Source organism: Atractosteus spatula, chromosome 25 (genome assembly GCF_055471065.1).
Source record: "Atractosteus spatula isolate fAtrSpa1 chromosome 25, fAtrSpa1.hap1, whole genome shotgun sequence".
Taxonomy (NCBI): domain Eukaryota; kingdom Metazoa; phylum Chordata; class Actinopteri; order Semionotiformes; family Lepisosteidae; genus Atractosteus; species Atractosteus spatula.
The window spans coordinates 1,347,966-1,366,138 of NC_142730.1; the positions used below are offsets into that span (position 1 = coordinate 1,347,966).

The 18,173-nt window shown below is 60.3% G+C and overlaps 2 protein-coding genes across 2 annotated transcripts; both read left to right on the plus strand.

The window, feature by feature from the left end:
* The first annotated feature begins 63 nt into the window (after positions 1 to 63).
* LOC148814971 (uncharacterized) lies at positions 64 to 6,191 on the plus strand. Its single transcript, XM_088905609.1, has 3 exons — positions 64 to 323; positions 661 to 799; positions 1,031 to 6,191. The coding sequence occupies exon 3, from the start codon at positions 1,234 to 1,236 to the stop codon at positions 4,828 to 4,830; it is 3,597 nt and encodes a 1,198-aa protein (XP_088761735.1). The 5' UTR covers positions 64 to 323; positions 661 to 799; positions 1,031 to 1,233; the 3' UTR covers positions 4,831 to 6,191.
* A 2,364-nt stretch (positions 6,192 to 8,555) lies between these two features.
* On the plus strand, positions 8,556 to 13,020 carry LOC148814972 (uncharacterized). The gene is made up of 2 exons (XM_088905544.1): positions 8,556 to 8,649; positions 9,977 to 13,020. Exon 2 carries the CDS (start codon positions 10,087 to 10,089, stop codon positions 11,239 to 11,241), a length of 1,155 nt encoding a protein of 384 aa, XP_088761670.1. The 5' UTR covers positions 8,556 to 8,649; positions 9,977 to 10,086; the 3' UTR covers positions 11,242 to 13,020.
* The last annotated feature ends 5,153 nt before the right edge of the window (positions 13,021 to 18,173 follow it).

Here is an 18,173-nt window from a genome sequence, read left to right on the forward strand (position 1 = left end):
GTGGCGCCCCTAGCTCGGTAAGGCAGTAATGGGGTGAACATTTCGTGCGTAACCGCTCTAGAGTGGGTGTTGTGGGTAGGCATCGTCCTGCCGAAGCGTGGTTTGTTTTTACAGAAACGGTCACCTACTTTTTTTTATAACAAAATCTTCCCTTCGTGGATAAGTTTTGGAGTCTCGGCGCAACACACCGTCTTTACTTCCTTGGGATTTTCAGGAATCGTACGACCGCGGCGGGAGGATGCCTCAGCCCTGTTTTCTCGGCTCCTGGAAAGCGTCTAGCTAAATACCGCTTTCTCGGCGCCGAACTGGAGTCGTACTTCGCGGTAAGTCTTTCCCCCTGTTTCGTCTTTGATGGACTTTTAAGACGTCTCGACGAAGCCGTAGCCTTCTTGAGAAATCGCAGCTGCCAAGTCTGTCGCCCGTGTTTAAAAGTGCCGCCCGTGAGGGTCGTGGTCGTCATCACGAGTGGAGAGAAACCCGCTGATGACCGACCGGTGGATTTCGAGCTGGCGGCTGTTTGTGTGGTTCTGGGGCTGTTGGAGGAAACAAGCCCCTCAAGTCTGTAGAGCTGCCGGTTAACTTGAGTGACTAAAACCCGTCTCGGTCATGAAGAGACTAAGCTGCGAAGTAGCCCCCCTCTCGTGTGCTTGCTCTTCCCAGAGGGGCCGGCTTGCGGCTCGGCTGTGTCTCTGGTGTCGCTGCTGAGGAGGGAGGCGAGAGGGTCGGTCCTGACCCGGGGTCACCCGCCAACCCGTCCTGCTGGTCGCGGCGGGAACTACCGCGGGAAGGCGCTCAGAAGGTACGTTTTCAGTGCCTTTTTTTTCTATTAAAAAGACACAGACACACACACAGACGTGGAATTTCTACTTTTTTGGGAAGTTGCTGATAAAAATGACACATAGTGACTCTTTGAATTGAGTTTTTCCCCCTGAGTCATGCAGTTTCCATGGTTTTCTTTAACTCAGACAGTAATTAACAACAACAACAATGATAATAATTCTCTCTCCTGTCTTGTTTTTCCTCCTTTCAGCCCCGCCCCCATCACAAGGCCCCGCCCCCAGCCAGCCACACCCACCAAGCGACCAGACCCCGCCCCCGCCATCGACAGGCCCCACCCCGGCGGCCAGGCCCCGCCCCCTGGCAGTATCATGGGAAGCCGGCGGCACAAACTGTAGAAGAGGTGTGGCTCGACCGGCTCTTCCTCCTCCTCGTGCCTCGGGAAGGGAAGCCGGGATGCTGGGGCTGCAGAACGGACCGGCCGGCCAGCCCAGGGGGGGCAGGCGGTACCCCTGCGTGGCGTGCGCCGCTACCTTTCCTGCCCTGGCCACCCTCCTGGCGCACCAGGCTGCCCACACGGAGGGGGGCGCGGCGGGGAGGGCGCCGGAGCTCCCAGCGGCCCCCCCCTCCTCCTGCATCTGCTCCTGCGGCCAGGCCTTCCCCGGGTTCGAGGCCATGCTCCGGCACACGTGTCTTCACCGCGGCTCGGCCGCGCCGGACTGTCTGGGGCTCGACAGCCCCGCGGGCCCTGCGGACTCTTCCCCCGCCGTCGCCCCTCCTCCTCCTCCCCCTCTTCCTCTGCTGACTCTCCCGCAGGGCGGCTTTCCCCCCGGCCCCCTCGCCCCCGCCTCTGAGGAGCCCCCAGGCAGCGCCCCTGAGCGCGTGGCTCTGGACACCCCGACTCCAGTGCCGGGAGGGGCGGGCGAGAAGACCTGGGCGTCCAGCAGCCCGCCGGCCGAGCCCCTGGGGAGCCTGGCCCCCCCCTCGGTGACCCCACCGCCCTCCGAAGCCCCCGAGGCCCCGCCGGTGCTCCTGGGGACGAGAGCCGGGGGTCTGCGCCTCGTGCCGTTCACGGTCGGCCCCTGCGCCAGGCCCTGGCCCACTCCGGCGCCGCCCCCCTCGGGACAGACAAGCCCGCCGGGCCCCCCGGAGCCGCCCCCCGCCACGCCGCGGCCCTGCGGCGAGAGGAGTCGTCCCGCCAAGCCGGCGCCCGGCCTGAGAGCCGTGATCAGCCAGCTGCGCCCGCTGCTGCCCCGGCCCGGCCGGAGGGAGGGGGGCGCCCCTGCACCCCGCTCTCCCCTGGCGCCCCCACGGCTGCTGCTGCAGGCATCCGGCAGCACCGTGAGCCTGAACCGGCGCTTCCTGCCCCTGGTGCGGCTGGCGGCCGAGGGGCCGTTCCCAGGGGGCCGGCGGCACAAGTGCGGGCGCTGCCAGCGCGCCTTCCCGACCCTGCGCGCCCTCGCCGAGCACCGCGACGCCCACCACCTGCGGGAGAGCGTGTTCGGCTGCCGGCGCTGCGGCCGGCTCCTGGTCAGCCGGGAGCCGGTCGGCCGCCATGCCTGCCCGCCGGGGCCCCCCCCACCGGGGCAACCAAGCTTCAGCCGCGGCACCGTGCTGCCCGCCCCCCGGAGAGCGGCCGCCGGCCCGGCGTGGCACCGGCGCGGGGAGGGCGTCCCGGTGTCGGGGCAGCGGTCGCCAGGGAAGCAGCACAGGTGCCTGGTGTGCCGCCGCAGCTACGCCCGCCGGCTCGCCCTCAAGACCCACCGGTGCCCGGGCGCCCCCTCTCCGGGGAAGCCGAGCCCGGACCAGGACTGGATCCGCCCGGCGACGTTCATCCACCCGCAGAGCTCGGGCTCTTGCAGCGTCGGCACGGCCACCGAGCCCCTCTGGATCAAAACGGACCCGGAGCCGGCCGGGCCGGTGGCCACCGCGCGCGATCCGCCCCGGGAGCCCGAGCTGCGGCCTTTCCACCTCACCTCTCCGTGTCGGAGCAGCGTTCCGGCTCCCTCGTTCCTGCTGCTTCCCCAGTCTCCCCAGGGGCGCCCCCTGTTCCAGGCTGCCCTCACCCCCCTGCCCCCCGAGCCCGGGGGGGGCGGAAGGGATTCCAGCGTCGCCGCTCCCAGGAACCCCATCCTGGAGCCGGTCTTCTGGTCGGACCGCGAGACGCCCGGCGGCCTCAAGCCCTTTTCGCCCGAGTCGGCCAACGATCTCGCGCCCGAGTCCGGAGCTCCGGGGTGGTCCCAGATCCCGGCGGCAGGCTGCTGGGATTCTCTCTGCCACTTCCCTGCCGCGCGGCGCCTCATGGACAAGGCGGCCGGCCGGTCAGCCCCTCCGACAGACGGACCACCGATGGCTCAGGTGGAGCAGGTCAAGGTCAAGCTTGAGGAGGTGGAGGAGGAGGAGGAGGGGCGGGAGAAAGGGGGCAAGCGTCCGGGGAAACCGGAGCCCGAGGAGAACGGTGTCGGCCCGCCCCCGAGGCCGAAGCCTCACGCCAGGAAGCGGTACGCGTGCGCCCGCTGTGGAAACCGCTACACGCGGCGCTCCTCGCTGCTCGTGCACCGCAGGAAGTGCAGCCTGCGCGAGGGCGAGCAGCGGGCGGCGCCGACGCCGGGCCAGTCCGCGCAGAAGAGGTTCGCGTGCGGCCTCTGCGGTAACAGCTACACCCGGCGCTACAACCTTCAGGTGCACCAGCTCCGCTGCCCGCTGGGGGCGGCCGGGCCGGTGAAGAAGGAGGAGGAGGAGGAGGAGGAGGGCCAGAACGGGTCGGGGGAGGGGGGTACCGGAGGCCGGTCAGCTGGCGGTTTCGCCCCCAAACCTGACACAGTCGGCGAGAAGCGCTTCTTCTGCGCCCACTGTGGGGCCGGCTACACGCGGAGCTACAACATGCGCGTGCACCAGCAGCACTGCGCGGAGCGGCCCCCCTGCGCGGGCGAGCCGGCGCCGGGGCCACCCCAGCCCGCGCAGAAGAAGTTCGTCTGCGAGCTCTGCGGCAGAGGCTACACCCGCCGATACCGCCTGCGCGCCCACCAGGAGAGGTGCGGGCTCGCCGGGGGCGGCCAGCAGGGCGGCGGCGGCGGCGCCGGGAGCCCGGTCCCGAGGCCCGGCCCGCCCGCCGACAAGCGGTTTGTGTGCGAGCGCTGCGGTAACGGCTACACCCGGCACTACACCATGATCAGGCACCAGAGGAAGTGCCCGGCAGCGGGGGGGGGCGTGCGGGACGGGCCGGGAGACCTCGGTGGCGGCGGGGCGACGAAGGGGGCAGCGCTGGGTCTCCCGAACGGCCTGGGGTGGGAGGGGGCGGCCAAGGGGTTTCGGTGGGATGCCCAGGAGAGCCGCCCGCTCTCGGCCAAGTCGGCGCGGGCCCAGCTCGCCGCGGCGGCCAAGCCCTTCATCTGCGGCCACTGCGGCGCGGGGTACAACCGCCGCTACCGCCTGCGCGCCCACCACAGGAAGTGCCACCCGCGAGACGACGCCCCGAGCCCGGCGGCTGGAGCTCGGGGCCCCGGCGGGGGGGGCCGCACAGCGGGCGGCAGGCGGTTTGTGTGCCGCGGGTGCGGGGGCAGCTTCGCGCGGCGGTACGGCCTCCGCCGGCACCAGAGGACGTGCTCGGCGTTCCTCCGGCAGCAGCAGGCGGACGGCACCGGCAGCGGAGAGCCGGACGCCCAGGAGGGGGCCGCAGCGCCGGCGGAGGAGGGAGAGCTGGGGGCCGAGCTGCTTCTGCGGCGCCTGCAGACCCCCGCCGGGGAGATCGGGAAGGAGACCCGCGCCCCCCGCCGCAGCCACGCACAGGTCCAGCAGTGCCGGGCCTGCGGCCGCCACTTTCAGCACCGGAGGTCCCTGCTGCGTCACCGGCGGAGAGGGACGTGCGTCTCGGGCCAGGCGGCGCCGCCGCGGTGCCCCCGGTGCCGGGCGCAGCTCTCCAGCCTCGCCGAGCTCTGCCGGCACCTCCGGGGCGGGTCCTGCCAGGCCTCGGGGTCCGCAGTGCCTCTCTCGGGGGCCGCGTCTCCAACCCGAGACCCTGCCGCCTCCGCCGGCTGCGAGGGGGAGCCGTGACAGCGAGGACGGCGAGCCCAAAGACTCGCTGTTTGACAACAGACGTTGGCGGCAGGCCGTTTTGGATTTTAAGATTTCCCGCACTTCCTGGCTTCCTGTCCGACAGGCGAGCAGGGATCAGGAACTGGTAATCTGACTGGGAATGCGGGTCTTCTGGGCACGGAACTGCTCCCAGCGCTGGGATTTCCTGTCCTGGACAAGATCTGGGAGACCGACTGCAGGCTGGGAAGATTCCCCGTGAGTGAGGGCTCTCCTGCGGTTGATCCCACGTTGCTCCGCAACACAGCTGTGGAAAACGGTTACCCCGCAGTGTCCCGGTTACCCCAACGAGCTGCAGGATGGGGGGGCCGTCCTGGTTTGAGCTGGGAGCCCTCTGCTTGACGGCACTGAACTGTCGGGTGCAGATTCACGCCCCCTCCTCCCATGAACTGGGAATAATACCTCCTGCAGGAAAAGCTTTCTGGGTGGGACAGTGTGTTTTGTTAATAGTTAACAAACAGCAGGGCAGTTGATGTGGCTCTGGCACCATCTGCCCTCGGAATGGGAATCGCTCTGGACCGCAGAGGGCCAGTGGGACAGGGGTCAGGGGCTGTGGGAGTTGACCAGTCCTCTTGTCCATGTGGACCTGGCACTGGCTCACGCAAGGCCTCCAGGCCCCCGGCCCAAACCACACAGCTGCGTCTCCAGGCAGGGCCGCCCCTGGCTGTGTGGTCCTGGCCGCTCCCCCTGCCCTGTTCTGTCGCCGGGTGTCCTGAGGATCTCCAGCTGCGGTCTTGATCGGGTTTGTTCCTGCCTCCTGAGCTCCGCGGGGCCACCTCTTCCTGAGCGCGTGGCTGCTGTGCCAGTGGCCTTGCTGGACCGTGAGAAGTGGGGGGTCCCACTCCGTGTGGGCTCTCTCAAAGCCTCTCAGCGGAGGGCAGCGACCCCTTGCCCGCTGTCTGCGTAGACCTTCCCACCGTTAACCGTGATGCTCATGCTGCTACTACTGACTGTCTTCCTGTGTCACCTCCTATTCCGCCCCAGGGAAACAGGAGCCCTTCAGAGACCTCAATATAGTTCTGGCCGCGTCCAGTGCCCTTCCAAAGAGCGGACTTTTACTGTGGATCTGTTTCATTGGACTTTATTTAAATGAAGCTAGAAGTATGAATTAATGTGACCCTTGTGTTTTCTGGAATTCATTTCTGACTGAAATGCCTTCGCTGTGGGCATTGCAATTGTGATTACAGTATATATAACATTAGAATCTTTTTTTTTAACTGCCATTATCCGGGACTCGGTCTTGAATGTCATGGTTTTGTTCTCTTTTTGGCAGGGGGTTGGAGGAATCGGTCGGGCACTGCGTATGTACTGTATGTAGGTGTTCGTTGGTTTTGAACTCCCCTGTTCTAAGTGTTCTTGAAGGGGAAAGTGTGTGTCCATCCTGGGCCACTGTGTCTCGGCTGTTCAGTATGGGTCTGTCCTGCAGTTCCAGGGACACAGTTTCATCTCTAAAGAACGCGGGAGGAAAGTATTACAGATTAAAAGTTCTTTCGAAAACGCTAAGGTCTTGCTTCTGACTTTTGTGTTCTCTTTCCTCTCGGATTGGGTTTGCAGAGGCTTGAGGTTGAGGGCAGGCAGAGGAACCAATAACAAACTGGAGGTTAATAGTGTCACTGCCTCTCCTGCAGCAGTGACCTGATGCCCTCAGTCTCTCCTGCAGCAGTGACCTGATGCCCTCAGTCTCTCCTACAGCAGTGTCCTGATGCCCTCAGTCTCTCCTACAGCAGTGCCCTCAGTCTCTCCTACAGCAGTGTCCTGATGCCCTCAGTGTCTCCTACAGCAGTGCCCTGATGCCCTCAGTCTCTCCTACAGCAGTGTCCTGATGCCCTCAGTCTCTCCTGCAGCAGTGCTCTGATGCCCTCAGTCTCTCCTACAGCAGTGTCCTGATGCCCTCAGTCTCTCCTACAGCAGTGCCCTGATGCCCTCAGTCTCTCCTACAGCAGTGCCCTCAGTCTCTCCTACAGCAGTGCCCTGATGCCCTCAGTCTCTCCTACAGCAGTGCCCTCAGTCTCTCCTACAGCAGTGACCTGATGCCCTCAGTCTCTCCTACAGCAGTGCCCTGATGCCCTCAGTGTCTCCTACTGCAGTGCCCTGATGCCCTCAGTCTCTCCTACAGCAGTGCCCTGATGCCCTCAGTCTCTCCTACAGCAGTGCTCTGATGCCCTCAGTCTCTCCTACAGCAATGCCCTCAGTCTCTCCTACAGCAGTGCCCTGATGCCCTCAGTCTCTCCTACAGCAGTGCCCTGATGCCCTCAGTCTCTCCTACAGCAGTGCTCTGATGCCCTCAGTCTCTCCTACAGCAGTGCCCTGATGCCCTCAGTCTCTCCTACAGCAGTGCCCTCAGTCTCTCCTACAGCAGTGCCCTGATGCCCTCAGTCTCTCCTACAGCAGTGCCCTGATGCCCTCAGTCTCTCCTACAGCAGTGCCCTCAGTCTCTCCTACAGCAGTGCCCTGATGTCCTCAGTCTCTCCTACAGCAGTGCCCTCAGTCTCTCCTACAGCAGTGCCCTGATGCCCTCAGTCTCTCCTACAGCAGTGCCCTGATGCCCTCAGTCCCTCCTACAGCAGTGCCCTGATGCCCCCAGTCTCTCCTACAGCAGTGCCCTGATGTCCTCAGTCTCTCCTACTGCAGTGCCCTGATGCCCTCAGTCTCTCCTACAGCAGTGCCCTGATGTCCTCAGTCTCTCCTACTGCAGTGCCCTGATGTCCTCAGTCTCTCCTACAGCAGTGCCCTCAGTCTCTCCTACAGCAGTGCCCTGATGTCCTCAGTCTCTCCTACAGCAGTGCCCTCAGTCTCTCCTACAGCAGTGCCCTGATGTCCTCAGTCTCTCCTACTGCAGTGCCCTGATGCCCTCAGTCTCTCCTACAGCAGTGCCCTGATGTCCTCAGTCTCTCCTACTGCAGTGCCCTGATGCCCTCAGTCTCTCCTACAGCAGTGCCCTGATGTCCTCAGTCTCTCCTACAGCAGTGCCCTCAGTCTCTCCTACAGCAGTGCCCTGATGTCCTCAGTCTCTCCTACAGCAGTGCTCTGATGCCCTCAGTCCCTCCTACAGCAGTGCCCTCAGTCTCTCCTACAGCAGTGCCCTGATGCCCTCAGTCTCTCCTACAGCAGTGCCCTGATGCCCTCAGTCGTTCCTACAGCAGTGTCCTGATGCCCTCAGTCTCTCCTACAGCAGTGCCCTGATGCCCTCAGTCTCTCCTACAGCAGTGCCCTGATGCCCTCAGTCGTTCCTACAGCAGTGCCCTGATGCCCTCAGTCTCTCCTACAGCAGTGCCCTGATGCCCTCAGTCCCTCCTACAGCTAGTCCTCAGTCTCTCCTACAGCAGTGCCCTGATGCCCTCAGTCTCTCCTACAGCAGTGCCCTGATGCCCTCAGTCTCTCCTACAGCTAGTCCTCAGTCTCTCCTACAGCAGTGCCCTGATCCCAGGAGCCCCGCGGTGAAACGGGCTCCCGGCGGTGCAGCGGGCTGCAGACTCCGCGACACTAGGGGGCAGCGTTAGTGCGGGTCCGCCGCAGACGGGGGACTCGTGTTTTCAGCCACATTCTTGTTCTGTAGGAAGTGCGGGTTTTCCAGAGGGGGGTCGAGCAGAGGAGATTCTTAATGGGATCCGCGCGGCTGGAGCCGGGGGAGCGCGCGTGGCTACAGCAGCGTTGCAGTCGGCGCTGATTGCCGTGTCGTTCCGCGTGGCTGAACCGGAGAGGGAGGAGGGCACCGGTACCGGTACCGGTACCGGCACCAGCCCGGGCGGAGAGCGGCGCACGTCGGAGCGGATGCACGGGGTAACGGCTCCCGCTCGGCTCGGTCCGGTCGGGTCCGAGGGGTGTGAGCAGGGTCACGGCTCGGCTCGGCTCGGCTCGGGTGGGGGGTGGGAGCACGAGCTGTAAAGTTTCCGCCGTCGTGAGAAAAACACGGGTGTGCAAAGACGCCTCCCGCCGTGATGCATTGAACACAAACACAAACACGCCTGCAAGCGAACGGGTTCCTATAGCGCCTGACGCGCCCTGATTCGCTCTTTGTTTCTGTTGTGGAAATGTGAGCATTGATATGTAAAGGTAAATATTTACCACGCGTGTGCCTCAGCGGTGTCAACACGAGCGACGCGCCCCCACGTCCCGCCTCGTGACTGTTGGCAGGAGGGGTGTGCCCTTCGGCTGGGGGTGTCCCGGTCCGGTCGCGCTGCCCAGCCCGGGACCACCGGCCCGCTTGCGGGCTGCCCACGGCGCGTGCGGTGGGAGCGTGGCGTCGCTCGCGTCTCGTGCGGTCAGTGCTTTGAAGAGACGGCCCGTGACCAGGACACTCAGTCCAGCTCATCTGCTCATCACGAGCAGAGTCTGCGTGTACGGACTGCAGTCTGGCGGTAGCAGTACGTTTCGAAGCGCAGGTGTGTTATTTGTCGCTTATCAGCGCTCAATGCGGCGTTACTGATCAGTGATAACGATCGATATTTCATATTGATAGTTCGGGTGGCAGAGCGGCGGCTAACACTCCTCGCTGACCGGTTGTTGTGACGTGATTAGACGGGGGTGAGGTCACGACGCGTCGGAGATGACGTAATTCTCCGACGAACTGCACGTGTAGAATTGTGCGTCTCTACTGTGAGCTGCTGTTAAACTTTCTTCACTCTTGGTGACTGAACGTTCAGCTGGTCTATTTATTTCATTTTCTGTGTAATTGTCATATTTCTGACCAGGCTCTGGGGGGCTTCTGCTTTCGGGAAAGAGCTGTCCCTGTAATCAAAGGGACAATTCAATTAAAGTGGACTTTTCGAAAAGTCCAGTTGAGTTTGAAACCGTACAGCAGCGCAGGATCGGGAGGAACTGTGCTGCCCTTGTCGTGCTGGGGGGTGACTAGCGAGCAGGAAGGGCCGCTTCTTGCCGCAGGTGTCCCCGACCAGGGGTTTGCGACAACGTGGCCACTTGCAGGACTTTCCCAGGGCTCACCCGGAGTCCGTACGGTCTTTCTGTCCCGTCGGATTCCAGAGCCGGTGTGAGCAGCTGGGATAAGCAGGAATGAAACGCTGGACCCGGAGGTCGGCTCACGAGACCGCGGGGTGGGACTCGCTCCTGCAGAGGTAACGCAGTCTCCTGTCCTGTCTCCGGGTTCCAGGCTTGGGGATGGAGCAGCCCGGCGGCCGCGCTCGTAGCGCCCAGCGGAGGGGAGCGCCGTGACCGGCGGCGGGCGCGGGGGGGCGCCGGCGAGGCGGCGAGACGGCGAGCATGCAGACGGGAGAGGAGCCGCTCCCCCGCGGCCCCAGCCGGGAGCTCGGCCCGTCCCCGGAGGGGCTGCGGGCTCACCGCGCCCGCGCGGGCGCCGCGCCGGCCCCCCTGCCCTGCTGGCGCTGCGGGAGGCCCTTCGCCAGCCGCCAGCACCTGGAGCAGCACGCCTGCCCCGCCGTCACCTACATCTGCACCTGCGGCCAGGGCTTCCTGCGCTACGCCGCCATGCAGGAGCACGCGCGCGGCCACGACGACGTGCTGGTGCTGGACTACAGCGGCGCCCGGCAGGCGGCGGGCCCGGCGGACCCGGCGGACCTGCGGCTGCTGATCCACGGCGCCGCCGTCAGCCTGCAGCGGCGCTTCCTGCCCGTGGTGCGGCTGGAGACCCGGCGGCGCTTCCCCGGCGCCGGGCGGCACTGCTGCGGGCGCTGCCAGCGCACCTTCCGCAGCCTGGACCAGCTCGCCGACCACCACGCCGGCCACCGGCCCGAGCGGGTGTCCGGCTGCCGCCGCTGCGGGCGGCTGCTGGTCAGCCCGGAGCCCCTGGTGCGCCACGCCTGCCCGCCGGGGCCGCCCCTGCGGCGCCCACTGCGCTTCCGCTGCGGCACCGTCCTGCACGCGGCGCGGTCCTGGGGCCTGGGGCGCCACCGCTGCGCCGAGGAGGAGGAGCCCCGGGGGGGGGCGGGCCCGGGCCCGGGGACAGACCGCGGGCCAAACGGGGTCCAGGCTGGGCCGGGGGCGAAGGCGGCGGCGGCGGTAGTGCGCACCCCAGCCCCCCCCCAGGTCCCCGAGGAGATCACGTTCAGCTTCCGCGCCACGCGGGGCATCAAGACCTACGAGAGGGGCTGTGTCACGAGGCTGCGGCCCGCCGGCGGCGAGGGCGAGCCGGCCGCGGTGCGGGAGGAGGAGGAAGACGAGGAGGAGGAGGAGGACTGCTACGTGGTGGAGAGCGCTCCCAGCAGGGGGCAGCAGAAGCACTGGCCCCAGCTGGCCGCCAGGCTGCTGGCGTGCGCCCACTGCGGCCAGACCTTCCCCTGCAAGGTGTCGCTGCAGAAGCACGAGGAGCGCTTTCAGCGGACGTGCGGGCTGGCAAAGGCAAGGGGGATCGACCTGCCCCGCGGGGTCCTGCAGGGGGCGCCGCTGGCGAGGAACTGAGGCACACGCACCCGGGGAGAGGCATCCTCACGGACGCTTGTGCAAGGGCGAGCTTGTGCGAACACACACAGACGTGCAAAGATGTTGTGCACACACAGATACATACTAGTGCAAAGATGTGTACAAGCATGGATACAAAGCACACACTAGTGCAAAGATGTGCACACACAAATACAAAGGACACGCTAGTGCAGAGATACACACTTGTGCCAAGACCGGCACGGCTGCGTGCAAAGACAGGCGCTCACGCTCTGCCCTGCAGTCTGGCTCCAGCCTGGCCTGGAGGAGGGGTTTGGTCTGATGCTTCTCTAGATCCCGATCAGATCTGACGGGGAAGGAGAAGCCCTTTCATTCCTCAGGGATGTCAACCTAGCTGAGAACAACACAGAAAACCCACTCTTGCACACTCTTAGACGTGCGCAGACTCGCAGGCCCACTCCTGCACACTCTCGGACGTGCACAGACTCGCAGGCCCACTCTTGCACACTCCCGGACGTGCACAGACTCGCAGTCCCACTCTTGCACACTCCCGGACGTGCACAAACTCGCAGGCCCACTCCTGCACACTCTCGGACGTGCACAGACTCGCAGGCCCACTCCTGCACACTCTCGGACGTGCACAGACTCGCAGGTCCACTCCTGCACACTCTCGGACGTGCACAGACTCGCAGGCCCACTCCTGCACACTCTCGGACGTGCACAGACTCGCAGGCCCACTCCTGCACACTCTCGGACGTGCACAAACTCGCAGGCCCACTCCTGCACACTCTCGGACGTGCACAGACTCGCAGGCCCACTCCTGCACACTCTCGGACGTGCACAGACTCGCAGGCCCACTCCTGCACACTCTCAGACGTCCACAGACTCGCAGGTCCACTCCTGCACACTCTCAGACGTGCACAGTAACATTCCCAGGTGAGGTTCCCACAGGGAGAGCAGTGGAGGCGCAGGGATTCTCCGGCGGACGTGAGGTTGCAGGGGAGGGACACAGTGCAGGGATACTGGCCAGGCCAGTGCGCAGCACCTGCAAGCTCAGTGCCTACAGCTGAAAGACTGCCTGAGCTGTAGACCCTCGCTCCGAGGTCCCGCTGCCTACGTTAGGAAAGACAGAGGCTTTGGGGGGGGATCTGTCGGGCGTGGGCTGCTCCTTGCTCTGGCCACTGGCCCTTCAGGACTCGGACCGTCCCAGTGGGTTTAGAGGGCTTGTGGAGCACCTGAACGGCTGATCAGTGCTTCAGCGATCCTTAGTGTTGAGTAAGCAGCCATTTTCCCTTAACTAGGGTGTTCAGCTTTCAGTGCCCAGCAGCCCATCCAGTTTGTTTGGTTGATTTCATCGGACAGCTGTTCATTGAAGGACTCTCCACCAGCTGGGCAGTGTAGTGTGTTGCAGTCACCCGCCTCTCTCTGTGTACGGAAGTGCCTCCTGGTTTTGCGTTGTGCTGTGTGTCCGGACGCCCGGAGGAGTTATGGGTTCTGCAGAGTGGTGTGGCGATCCTGGAATTGTGTTCGAAGCAGCAAGGCAATGTCCATCTCATCCGTTCATCAGTGTTTCACGCCTGATTGATATTTCCGGACCCGTCTGTCTGTTGTGAGTTCAACGCGTTCAGACAAAAACGGGCTTTAACAAAGCTGAGAAATTTCCAATGGTAAGAGCCCAGCTTGGATGTTTATGTGTCAGAATTAAGAGAAGTTGTATCCCCACCCCAACAGTCTCTCCTTTCCCCTTTGTGAGATATGTTTCTGTGTTACTCGAAGTTTGGAATAAATGTTTACCTCTCTTATTCTTTGTTTTTTTTCACTGAATATTGTGAAAGGTGAGGGATAGTGGTGGCTTTGCTAATATCTAAAGTACACTCCTGTCCTCCTGGTGTAACAGGACTGGACCTGAACCACTGGACCAGCTGTCCTCCCGGTCAAACAGGACTGGACCTGAACCACTGGACCAGCTGTCCTCCTGGTGTAACAGGACTGGACCTGAACCACTGGACCGGCTGTCCTCCCGGTCAAACAGGACTGGACCTGAACCACTGGACCAGCTGTCCTCCTGGTGTAACAGGACTGGACCTGAACCACTGGACCGGCTGTCCTCCCGGTCAAACAGGACTGGACCTGAACCACTGGACCAGCTGTCCTCCTGGTGTAACAGGACATGACCTGAAATCATTGGGCCAGCTTCCCTCCGTGTAGAAAGATATCCTGGATTTGATTATTTCATTCAGTTTAGTGTGTCAGAGTGGAGGAAAGGAAAAGAGAACTTTAAAACCCCGCCTATGCCGGTGCCTCCGCACAGGTGAAACAGGTGGTTTCATGCCGGGCGGGAGGGGGGTCGTGGGTTTCCGGTTGGCCCCGGAAGTGCTTGTAAATTTAAACAAAGCTTGAGGGCTCTGGCACAGTCGTGGGGGTTCGGAATCTCTTCCTGTCGAAGATAGAGAGGGGGGGAGGTTTCATATAGAAACACACCCACCTGCAATCACGTACTGGGGTTTTCCTGTCTAAAATCGCGATTTGTTTTATTATTTTCAATTTGGGTGTTTTTACATCTGTGAGTTTTTAAACGAAATAAAAAAGCCAGAAACTCTAATACACGCAGATTTCATGCCACGGTAAGAGTTCGGGAAATATTTCTAATTTGTGTTTGGCGAGGCGGTGATTGAATCTTCCCCTCCGACTTGAGCATTTTTAACACCTTCGTGTTTATCATTCACAGCTCGGAAGGGAGGCCATGTTTCCGTGCGATATCAAAGTTCCTCATTGCATCTGTGTTTGTTTTCAGTTTTACTGGTTAAATACCAGTTAAGCCCACTGCGTAGAGAACACACACCGTCCTCGGAAAGGTGTTGCACTTAATGATTGCGCTAGAACTATTGTTATTGTTTTTTTAAAGTGGACCGTGATTGTAAACGAAAAGCAAACAAGTCAATAATGTTTTAGGAACACCGCAAACTTCCAGCAAGAATAAACCATTTTCTCATCCTTTGACAAATGTGATGCAATTGTACGTATTGATATTATTATTTTATTTTACTATTGTTGTTGTCAATAATAATCATCATCATCATTAAAGACTTCTGGATTTAGGCGTCTGAACAAAAAAAAGCAATATTAAAAAACAAGTCAAAAACATTGGTCCAACAAGTTTACGTTTTTTTTTAATAATTAGTACAAATGAAAATGGGTAGTTGTTTTGGTTTTTCAGTTAAAGAATATATTTTGTAATTATTTGTACATTTTTGTAGACTGTGGTGTCATCAAGTTGGGAAAAAACGTCGAAAAAATACTACAACCTTTTCATCATTACAAATACTCGGAACGCTATTTTGACTACAGGGATAATGGTATTTGTTTTTATACCGTATTTCATTTTCGAAACAGCATGCAGACATGCACTGCTGTAACTGCACAGTATACTCTCTGTGTTTTAGTCAGTCCGCGGATATCCTGATACTTAATTACTCAGGATTCCTAAAATTTGTACTAGTGGATGTGGTGTGAACTTTGACCCTTCACCCCGAGGAAAAGAGACTGCAGCGCTCGGTTCTCACTTCTGTACTGGAGTCCTTCTTTCAGCTGAAGGCATACAGCTTTGTTGCATTGAGCGACGGTCATTAATCTCAGCTCAGAAGTTAATTGATCCCATGATCTCATCCAGTAATATCTTGCAGAGGAGCCAGGGTATCAGCTTCAACATCACTGCTGGGCAGCTTGTTCCACACCCCTGCCACCCTTTGTGTAAAGAAGAGCCCCCCCCCCATCCGCTGTTTCAAGCACGTTTCCAGGTCCCAGTCTGTTGTGTTTACAACTTCCCTAGTCGAAGTTGCTTGAAATGGATTTCTGGGCAGAATAGCAAAAAAAAAAACTTAGAACTGAAGTTTTTAGGAAACCTCCGTGGGTTTCACAGAATTTCTTTTTAAATTGACCATGTTTTGAGAATTGATTGATTTTTGTTTCAACTTCCTCCTCCCCTTACAGGCAGGAACCCCGAGGGCTTCACCTTCGGTCGAGAGCGCCCTCTGCTGGAGAGAGGGACGGAAGGGCGGCGGCGGCGGGAGTCTGATGTCCGAGGAGGGCTGGAAGAGGGGGAGGGGAGGAGCTGGGGGGGCGGAGCCCGACCTGCTGCCCAATGGGGAGCCCAAGCCCCTGAAGAGGGGGAGGGGCCGCCCGCGGGGCTCCGCCTCCTCCCGGAAGGCCCCTGGTGTCCTGCGCAGAGCCCCGCAGGAGCTGGAGGCGGAGCGGAGTGCCGGGGCGCCCCCCCGGAAACGGGGGCGACCCCCAAAGACGCCCAAGAGGCGTGGGCGGCCGCGTAAGACGCCCCCGCCGCCCGAGGGGGCAGAGGCGGCGAGGGGGCCGCGCGTTTGGAAGCCGCTGGGTCGACCCCGGATCTACCCGCGGGCGGAGCCGGCCAGCCCCGCGCCAGGAGCGCCCCGGGGGCGCGGGCGGCCACGCAAGCCCACCAGGGCCGCGGGCATCGCGGCGCGGGGGGAGGCGCCGGCCGCCGGGGCCGAAGAGCACGGCGCGGGCGGGAGGAGCCGCGCTCAGCCGCGGGGGCCGGCCAGCTCCACCCCTCCTCCGGCGGGCCGGCGGTCGCACACACCGGAGCCGCAGGCCGGGCAGGCGGGAGGGAGAGGAAGCACCGTGCCGCCGGGCAAGCGGACGCGCCGCGGCCGGGCGCAGAAGACGAGCCTCCGCGGCGCCCCCTAGAGGCGGGGGCATGGGGGCCGCCCCGCGGGAGCCTGCCCCTCCCTCCTCCTTGTCCCGCAGCGTCTCTGACCGGACTCTCGGTGGTCTGGCGTGCGCCGAGGGCTCGGACCAGCTGCGGCCCGCCCTGCTCCCGGCTCGCGGGCCGAGAAGTGATGCGTGTTGGGCCTGAAACAGACGGGGACCTCCACCTGCAGCCTGTTGGGAAGTGCGCCCAGATTTAATAATAACCTTACACCTATGTAGCTTGTTTCTCTGCTCACTCCACTGTTTTGGCTGCTGACCCCACATCTCGGACTCGACTGCTCGATCGATCGGCGGGATTGGCGGTCGGGCCACGCCCAGCCGATCGCTCGTCTCCCAGGCCTGTCGGCTGCCAGCCAGCGCCAAATCTTTCTCTCAGTGGCCGAGGAGCAGAACCTGGCTCTCGGCTCATGGGAACTCAGAACTGGGCGCTGGGCACCTGTGGTCGTGTGGGGCTCGTGCACAGGGCTGAGCTCAGGGCCGTCGTGTGGGGCTCGTGCACAGGGCTGAGCTCAGGGCCGTCGTGTGGGGCTCGTGCACAGGGCTGAGCTCAGGGCCAGCCTCCTCGTGCTTAATCCAAAATCCTGATTTTAGGTTTTTATTGTTTCTTTATTAGTGCCTGACTTTAGATCTAGACAACCAAAGTTTAGCTGGTTATACCTCTCTTCAAGCAGGATTCTTGAACTCTGGTTTTTGTAACAGCTGAGGTGCAAAATTGTTTTTTTATTCCAGTTTATTTCCCAATTACCAGATTGAACCAAAAGGTTTCTTAACCAGATTAATCCAGATTAACCATTACCCTGACTGAAGACCCCCAGAGCCCCTGAAGGACTGGGTGTTTGATTGGACCAGAGTTCAAGACCTGTCTTAAATGATTTAAAGTTAAAGACATCCGCCCACTTTCTACAGTTGTTTTCTTTCTTCACTAGCCTGATTGTGCAGTTTCTTAAATCATTGTCCTTTCCTTCCGTCCTGTGACATTCTCAGATGTCTGAGATTATTAAAACTAAAGATTTTGAATTTGATCTTTGTAAACTAAATGTGAGGTTGTAGGGCGCGTAGCCAATGGAAATGATTGTGTAGGTAAAAAGGTTGATTGTGATGGAAAATGTTTTTGGTAGCTGGATATAGCAGTATAACTGTACTGTATTGAGTGCCTGTCTAGTGGACTGTTCAGCTCATTGTTTTCTTGTTTAGTGTATAAAATTCCTCTCTTTGTTTTGCTAACAAAAGGAAGCAGAAGGGAGGCTTTAACAGATGTCTGCTGAGAGGACAAAATGAAGAACGGAGTGTGTTCATCACTGGTTAACGGACAAGCTGTGTGTGAAGGCTGCACCTTAGGCCTGTATCTGATCGTGTGTGTGTGTGTGTGTGTGTGTGTGTGTGTGTGTGCGCCAGGCCTGTGTCTGACTGAAATGTAGCTTCAAAACAACTGAATAAAAAAGAAGTTGAAAACTAAAGATGAAAAACCCAGTTGCAATGGTAACGTTTTTAGAACCGTTTATCAAAGTCAAGGCTTAACTCAATGTTTACGTTAAAAAATCTTTGTATCTGACAAGTGGCAGAGTTTTGAATTTTGTAAAGTTTTTAAAAAGGCCTTGGATTAGATCTGCCTTTCGGCGCATTCAACCTCTGTTTTTATAATGGAAGTCTTTTTGTTCTTTTTATTAAAAGTGTATGTATTTTTAGTAAGAAACATATAAGATACTTTGATCTGATTGTTTTAAATCAATAAAAAATGGTCTAGTTGTTACGTTACCCTCTCCGTTTTCTTATATATGCCTCACTATTCAATATATTAATTTTAAATATTAAGTCTAGGTAGATAAAAAAAATAGTTTTGAGGAAACAGGTAACTACTGGTTACATTATAGATCACTTGTGTTTCTATAGCGCATTTCATTCCTAAGTGTTTCAGGAGGGGACCCACTTAATCTCTCACTGAAGTGCACCAGCAGCCCCACCTGGGAGACACACAGGGGTCATTCTGCACCAGCAGCCCCACCTGGGAGACACACAGGGGTCATTCTGCACCAGCGGCCCCACCTGGGAGACACACAGGGGTCATTCTGCACCAGCGGCCCCACCTGGGAGACACACAGTGGTCATTCTGCACCTGCAGCCCCACCTGGGAGACACACAGTGGTCATTCTGCACCAGCAGCACCTCATGAGAGACACACAGTGATCATTCTGCACCAGCGGCCCCAGCTG